At 52.6% G+C, this 8,019-nt stretch overlaps 2 protein-coding genes across 3 annotated transcripts; both read left to right on the forward strand.

The window, feature by feature from the left end:
* The first annotated feature begins 2,535 nt into the window (after positions 1-2,535).
* Positions 2,536-4,448, forward strand: S100a5 (S100 calcium binding protein A5). The gene is made up of 2 exons (XM_050118675.1): positions 2,536-2,681; positions 4,191-4,448. The coding sequence occupies exons 1-2, from the start codon at positions 2,544-2,546 to the stop codon at positions 4,329-4,331; spliced, it is 279 nt and encodes a 92-aa protein (XP_049974632.1). The 5' UTR covers positions 2,536-2,543; the 3' UTR covers positions 4,332-4,448.
* A 1,314-nt stretch (positions 4,449-5,762) lies between these two features.
* Positions 5,763-7,105, forward strand: S100a6 (S100 calcium binding protein A6). Of its 2 annotated transcripts, none has more exons than XM_050118677.1 (3): positions 5,763-5,904; positions 6,440-6,598; positions 6,882-7,105. In XM_050118677.1, the coding sequence occupies exons 2-3, from the start codon at positions 6,461-6,463 to the stop codon at positions 7,011-7,013; spliced, it is 270 nt and encodes an 89-aa protein (XP_049974634.1). In that variant the 5' UTR covers positions 5,763-5,904; positions 6,440-6,460; the 3' UTR covers positions 7,014-7,105. The 2 variants fall into 2 exon arrangements, with proteins under 2 accessions (XP_049974634.1, XP_049974633.1); XM_050118676.1 differs by having other exon boundaries at positions 5,784-5,909.
* The last annotated feature ends 914 nt before the right edge of the window (positions 7,106-8,019 follow it).

Genomic DNA, 8,019 nt, shown 5'->3' on the forward strand with positions numbered 1-8,019 from the left:
GCTTGGAGAAATGCAAGGGAGAAGGAGTTGATGGGGAGGTGGCCATAGTTTTAGAGATGTTATTTTCACCATATTATCTGATAAAGAAAACCGAAATCCCCGTCTCCTCACTCCCTCATGGATAGAACATGAGGCAAATGTTGCTTCCCTTTAGAGTAGGCTTAGGCCAATGGCTTCAGAGTGCAGAGACTGGGGACTGAGATTAAATGCAAAGCCCTGGCCTGGGTGATATGGTGACACTTAGGGAGAGGATGGCAGATTTGCTTCTCAGCCTTACCTGCTCATGACACGGTGCTTTTCTCTCCAGCCTCAGAGGACTGGGTAGGTGACTCAGATGTTCCCTTGGAGTTCCACCACAGAGACCTCGGTCCAGGCTAAGCCCGTCTTCTCTTTTTCGCACCCCCAGTCAATCTGCCCATCTTCCATGGGACTGTGCTCCCCGGAGCTTCCTCCTGCATCACTCTCTACTTTTGGAAACTCCGTTGCCTGGAGACAAGTCCCAGCTGTATTGCTAGTGTAGTAGCTGTGGTGGGAGGCAAAGGGGGCAGTGGGAGGACGTAGGCAGGCTAAAGTGGGATTTCAGCCGGCTGAGGGGCTGTGCCCCTAACCAAATTCTGTTATTAGAATACAGGAAACACACCTCAAACCCTATGCCATGCATGACTATGTCTTACCCCCGAGCCTCTCCCTCAGTCTCAATCCAGCCCTGAGCCTTCCTTTGAACCTTTTCTTCAACCCTGGATTCTCAGTCCTTCAATCCAGGAGTCTCCAATGATTATTTCCATTCTTACTTCATGTTAGCTAGTGGTTTTAGCTGACTGTCCTTGGCAGGAAATACCTTCCTTCACTTGCCCCTCCCAAGATGGGTCCTTTCTGCTCTTGGAACAGATTGGAGCTGGAGGATCTCACTGCAGAAAGTAGCCTAGGATATGGGGAGGTATACCCTGTACTTGGTCCACACTTCCTGCTGTTGCTTTTCTGGAGAGCCTAGCTTAGCTTTTTAGGCCCATTGCTTCACCAGATGGTGAGGTTTAGTAGGAAACATGGATTCTGGTATGGAAAATGTGTACGTTATGGTGAACTTCACGGGCCACCTTCAGCTCTGTTTGTAAACAGCAAATCAAAATTTCCAGAGAGGATTTCCTTCAACCTTTTCTGAATTCCTCACATCTCGGATCCCTTCTCATTGGCCCCGCCCTCCTGCTTCTCCTGGGCACTGGGGACGAGGGAATAAAAGCTGAGAGCCCTGGTAGGGAGGCTGTGGCTGCAGCCTAGACTCTCGGGGTTCTCTCTGCCTTGGTGAGTCCTTCCTCCGGAAGACCTCCTTCATTTCTGCTGGGCCAGCCTGGGCAAGCGAGAGTGTGACAAGACATGGAAACATCCAGAAGGAAGGCCTGGCCTTGCAAGTGGGAGCATGCTCAGGGAGGAGGGCAGAGTGCTTGGAACTGTGACTGTAAGGATTTACTGAGAACCCAACCCGAGGAGCAAGAAAGCTGAGGCAGGAGGATCAAAAGTTTTTGAGTAGTCATCTTAGATACCTTGTGAGACACTGAGGAGGGAGGAAGGCAGGGTAGGGGAGTCGCCTGTGCTCCTAGACTCAGCCAGATGTTCCTACAGATGCTCTGAGTCCCTCCCTTGCCTTGAACTGTGGTCTGACTGAGCCTCCATGGGGTGGGAGGAGCTGAGAGTCTGGGTGGCAAGAGAGGAATGATGGGTTCAGTCCAGTTCAAGAATTTCTTGAGTTTGGAGGTAGGAGTCAGCAATTTCTCCCCACCCTCCTTGTCAGCCCAGGGTTCTCCGCAGGATCTACAGAAGCCCCAGTTCTATGAGCACTGTTTCCTCTTAAAGGGGAAGTGGTTTTTCAGTCCAAGTCCCACAAGCTTTAGCTGTCTGCTCTTTTGGTTATGCTGGCAGAATCGAGGCCATCATCCACACCCAACCTCTGGAGCCATATCTCATGCCCGACCCTGCCCTTGTCAGGCTGTGGGGGAAGCTCTCTGGGCACTAGGCTGCAGGTCACTGGGCAAGTCCAGCCACCTCTCTCCTGCTTCCTGCTGAGATCTTATCTCCCACTTTCAGCCCCAATCCACTCTGGCCCCTGGACTTCTTTTTGCCCCCCCCACCACAGTGAGACACCCCTTCATCTCTAGTGACTCAGAGGCTCAGAAGGGAGGGTGACTAGGTGGGAACGGTGGCTGGAATGGCAGAGCCTAAATTGCAGGGGGAAAAGAAAATTCCTCACTCCTTCATCCGCTGTAGCAGTTCTTTGAAAAAGCTGACTATGCCCTCTGGTCAGCACCTCTTGATCAGGGAAGCCTCTTTGGGGGCTGGACACCCTCACTGCTTCAGCTGTCTCAGTATCTGTCATGGCTCTCATTACAAGCTATCTGTATATACAGGGATCTTCTTGTTGGAGGAGTTTGGTCTCACTGTGGGCTTCTGTCAATGGTGGTTTGCAAGAGAGCTTTTGGATATAACTGGAGCAAGTCTAGCTTCTCCAGGGCCGTGATTGTCTCCTCTCCCACTCCAGAGCGCACATCGTGATGGAGACTCCTCTTGAGAAGGCCCTGACCACCATGGTCACCACTTTCCATAAATATTCAGGGAGAGAGGGGAGCAAGCTGACCCTGAGCAGGAAGGAACTGAAGGAACTGATCAAGACAGAGTTGAGTCTCGCAGAGGTAGGTGGCTGTTCTCATAAGCTCCACTACAAGTTCTGAGCGCCCGTCTAGGGGATGCCCACCTACTGCAGGGCACTCCAGCCTAAGTAAGGGCCGAGGCAGAGGAAGAGGTGGGCATCTCTGCTACCGAGGCTCTAACCCTTTCTGATGGAAAACAGGCAAAAGAGTGAACCTGGGGCACACAACTGCCTGGACGAGGCTTTGCGATCAGGTAGAGGAGATTTGACCATGGCTTCCATAGCCTGTGTTAGGGATCTTGAGGCTCTGAGAGATGTGGGGTGCCAGGTTTGGCTGTGCACAATTCAAGGATAGGGATCCTTCTCGAATCTCGAATCTGCCTGACACAGCCAAGGTCTTAAGTGATATTGTCAAGTCAACTAACAGGTTAATTTACGAACATGGGGTAGGAAGGAGAGAGCGTTGATTCCAATTCCACGGACATGATAGGAGTGGTGGCTGGCTAATCTGAAGGTCTATGAGATAGAGTAACTGAGGTTCAATATGTTGAGAACTTGTCCATTGAGGCTGAGCTGAAGTTCCAGGCCAGGTCCCTGCACCAATCCCATTGTTCCCTATGGAAAAGGTTCCTGGGCAGGAATGAAGCAGGTGCCACATCCCCTATGCCTGTTTGTGGCTTCCCCAAGGCATGTGAAGATTACCATGGCATATACATTTTCTTTTCTTTTTGAGATAAGGTTTCTCTGTGTAGCCTTTGCTCTCCTGGAACTCATTCTGCTGTTTGTGACCAGGCTGGTCACATCTCCATCTCTCAGAGATCCACCTGCCTCTGCTGCCTGAGTGCCACCATGCCTGGCCTGGCATATACATATTCAATACCAGAAACCGCTCAGCTATCCTGGATTGAATGAAGGTAGAAGGAAGGGCCGCTGGTCCATCAGGTGCTAATTACTGGGGGGCAGGGCCCCGGGGGAGGAGCCTACTCTGGGGACCAGGATCATGTTACAGAGAGGCAGTTTCCAGCATCCTGGGTATCAACATCCGGTATCCCAGGGAGACCTGGAACTGCAGCAAAAGGAGAGAGAGCAGGGTCTGCCCACTTCCATTTCCTTGCTCCACCCTAAGGCTCTGCCTTAAACTAGAGCATACAAGGTACAGGGACCAAACTGAGAGGACATCTGGTGCCAGGCTGGGGCTGGGGACGTGCTGGCTTTTCAGCTCCAGTGTACTGATCTACAGAGAAGAATCTAGTGATGTCTGGGTTCTTTCCCAGCTTGGCCTTACAATACGGGCAGGCTAAGCCTGGGACTTGGATGAGGCTCAGGGGTAGGGAGCCAGGACTCAAGCTGTTTTTAGTAGGTATTGGTATGAATTATGATTCTAATTTCTGTGGACGGGAGCATGTCCCAGGGGCAAAGGCTAGGTAGGGAGCCATTCAGCCTCCTTTGGAATCAGCACTCAGGCGCTGCCCCCATTGGTGTCAGGTCCTGTGGTAAGGGTGTGGGGTGGGGTGGAGCCGCTGAGCAGTCTCCGCCCCCTGGACCCTTGCAGAAGATGAAGGAGAGCAGCATCGATAACCTGATGAAGAGCCTGGACAAGAACAGTGACCAGGAGATCGACTTCAAGGAGTACTCCGTGTTCCTCACCACGCTGTGCATGGCCTACAATGACTTCTTCCTAGAGGACAAGTAACCAGGCTCTTCCCTGTCCTCACCTGCAGTCCCTTGCTCTGCCCCTGCAGCCTCTTTAACTGCCCCTCTGATACCCTGGCCCTTCCCTTCCTCACAGATGGATTCTTCCAGTAGAGAAATAAAGCCTTTCCCCCTTTCCATGTGTTGGTCTTGAAGTGATTTGTTTCCATTGGCGGAGGCAGGGGAGAACAGAAATTTTGAGCCATTCAGCCTCGGGTCACATACAGGTGGCATTTACGTGTGTGTGTGTGTGTGTGTGTGTGTGTGTGTGTGTGTGTGTGTGTGTGTTGGTGGGCTTTCACCCCACTCCACGGACGGTCCTTGTCCTGGCCTTGTTCTGCAGTATCAAACGACAAAGCTGGCCCAGGCAATCGCGTGCTTCCCCAGGCAGCAAAGATGCAGAGGAAGCGATGAGAAAAAGCACTTAGGGAGCGAGGAGGCCAGAGCGATGGTCAGTGCCGGTTGGCGGCTGTTAGAGCAGCTCAGTGATGAGCCAGCGGGTTGCGTTTGGGGAGGCCTCGCTGGCAGCCCTAGTAAAAGAGGAGGCAGGGACTTAGCACCCTTCCCTCTGAGTGACTTCAGGTGGCTAATCCCCCCCTCGCCCAACTTCCTCTTTTCAAGACTTGTCTTCAGAAAAAAAAAGGTTCAAAAACTTTTCACTTAACATGAGTAGCTAAGCACGCTCGCTGGGCTTGGCTCCATTGTGTGCACATCAATGCCTAAGCTGCTCTAAGGATGACATTCCCGGCAGTGAGCAAGAGGAAGTGTTAGACAGAAATTAATTGGTGGTGGGGGATGGTGTCCGAAATCCTTTGCTGTGTTCCTCCCCTTTTTCTGAGCCCAAGTTGGCTCAAAATTCTGTCTCGTGGGATCAACCTATTGAACTATATCCCCTTAGACTATCAGAAAACACAAATATTTACATTACAATTCATAACAGTAGCAAAATTACAGTTATGAAGCAGCAGCGAAAATAATTTTATGATTGAGAGAGGTCACCATAAAATGAGGAACTGCATTAAAGGGTCGCAGCATTAGGAAGGTTAAGAACCACTGGTCTAGGGTATCCACCTTAGCTGTCCGCATGACTTTGAGAAAGACGTCTTAGTCTAGCAGACCACTGGCTGCGTCCCCCTCCTTCACCTGGAGCTGACCGTGTCACTAGAGGGCGACAGCCGCAGTGAGGTTCCCACTCCCCCTCACACTGATGCTAACTTTAGGGACGCATTGTGCTCTGGCTGGCAGAAAGCCCAGCATACATGCCAGAGTCACACGTCACGTGCCAGAAGGGCAAACTGAACTATGGAAATTAGGAAAAACTCGAAGTCTCCGGTTTGCGCTGGTCTCTTGGAACAGGGTCACTAGGCTCCCTCAGGCCGCTCCCAGTCCGGGCAGAGGCGTGGAAAACTGAGGGGGACTGGGGGTGTGTTCTGCTGGCCTCAGGCGCAGGGTGGGGCTCGGGGCGGGTCGGCACTCCTTGGGCGCGCCTCCCGGATGCTGGCCGCTATAAGGCCAGCCGGACCGCGACACAGTCCATCCCCCTCGGCCACTCCTTTGGCTTTTCGCTGTCTACGGTGCGGTGAGCTCTCTCTGGGGTAGCCCTAGGTCCTTCTAGGGTCGGCATGCTCCTGGGCTGGGTGTCAAGCCACTTCCGGCCATAGTCAGCCACTACGGGCTCCGCGGGTGGTCTGCACTGGGATCTAAGTCTGTCGAGTATGAGGGAGCCAGGGAAAACCAGGAAAAGCCAGGAAACCCCCGAGGCTAAGGCATCCCATTGGGGCGGCTCCCCGACACTGCTCTTCTGGGGTGCGGGAGGGTTTGTCCTGGGTGTGTCATTGTCATCGCAGTGTGTGGCCCCAGAGGCATCCTCCATCCCTTCCTCTGCTCGGTCATATTCTCCAGCTCTCCTGGAAGCGCTGGAGGACAGTGTTCAGACACCTCAAAGCCGGTTCCACCCTGGCACCCCTAAGCCCCAGTTGCGCTAGGCTGCCACCTGTGTTGGCCTGAGGCTAGCTGGTTCAGGCAGGTAGTTAGGTAGTCACCGGGCTTACAGGATGGTGAGAGAAGTCTTTGCTAGCAGCGGTACTGACTAGCTCCTGTTTCAAACAGCTTCTAGCCCAGTGGTCAATTATGGCATGCCCCCTGGATCAGGCCATTGGCCTGCTCGTGGCCATCTTCCACAAGTACTCTGGCAAGGAAGGCGACAAGCAAACCTTGAGCAAGAAGGAGCTGAAGGAGCTCATCCAGAAGGAGCTCACCATCGGCTCTGTGAGTAACCCTTGCCCGGGTCCCTCCTCTCACCTCCGTCCATGCTAGTGGCCTTTGCACACAGTTCCTGTCTTACTTCCCTAGGAGAGAAGCCTGCATGATCCCAGCCTGCTGTTCTATCCCCTGAGGGAGGAGCAGGGGCTGAGGAGAAGTAGGTTGAGGTAAACACAAGTTTGGTGACTAAGAACAGAAACACTTGCCTGAGCAAGGGCTTCCAGGGAAGGGTAAGGAGCCTAGGGCGCGGCCCACCACTGAACATGGACTTCTCCTTCTAATGTATTAGAAGCTGCAGGATGCTGAGATCGCAAGGCTGATGGATGACCTGGACCGCAACAAGGACCAGGAAGTAAACTTCCAGGAGTACGTCACCTTCCTGGGGGCCTTGGCTATGATTTACAATGAAGCTCTCAAATAAAATGGGAAGGCAGAGATGCCCTCTGGAGGCCTATCTCAATCAAATTCAGTGGTGGGTAATTGTACAATAAATATTTGTTTTTCTTATGTCTACTCGTGTGTTCTGGCTCCCCACTGATTTCTAGCTGCTTCCTGGCTTGCTGATGGGGGCTCACCATGGGCCAGCTTAGTCACAGTTAATGACCTACCCGGAGAAGGCTTGTTAGCTCACTAGGAGCCTCTATGGGCACTGAAAAGATGGCCCCTCTAGGCAAAGCCACCTTAAACAAAGGCTCAATCATTTCCAGAAGAGAGGATCTGGGGTGTGGCATGGAGTTAGGGACCACTAGAAGCAGGACAACAATGCTCCCAGTCGGGTCCTGGAAGACATGCTTTGGTCGGGTGTGGTGAGTGGGGAAGTCTTAGATGGGCCCTGACGCTAGGCAATCCACCTTTTCACTGTGCGTTTGTGTGGTGTCTATGAGTGAGGGGTGACCAAGGACACAGGATGACTGAGTTTTCTGCAGACTGCCTGTGTTTCAGTTGGAGGCGAGGCACACTTTAGGAGTCTGTCCCTACTTTCACTTACAGGGCCCTTTTTGTTGGGTGGTGACCCGAGGAGCTGGCAGCTCCATGGACGTGTGACTCACGGGGTGCTCACAAACAGGGCAGAGTTGGGGTCCTTAGACATGCCAGATGCAGCTTCAGGCCTTTCTGCCAATATTGACCCAGCCTGTCCCTGCAGAATGACTCATGGGGCCACTCCCCTGGAACCCAGCTGAGCCCTCAATTCCTGTCAGAGCTATTGTCTACTGTGTACATTAAGACTTAAATCATAGGAGGGGAAATCTGTGATGTGTCCTGGTGTCACAGAGACAGTATTTGCTGATATTCCTCCCCACAAGGCTTAATCCAAGTTGGGCAACCAACACCTTGGCCAAAATTTGAGGGAAAAAGATCTTGACTTCATGTGGAGACCATAGACAGTTTCTCTTCTTATCACCAGCCTTCTCCAGTCAACCGTACGG

This window comes from Alexandromys fortis, unplaced genomic scaffold (genome assembly GCF_014885135.2).
Source record: "Alexandromys fortis isolate MF-2015 unplaced genomic scaffold, M_Fortis_MF-2015_v1.1 scaffold_152, whole genome shotgun sequence".
Classification (NCBI taxonomy): Eukaryota; Metazoa; Chordata; class Mammalia; order Rodentia; family Cricetidae; genus Alexandromys; species Alexandromys fortis.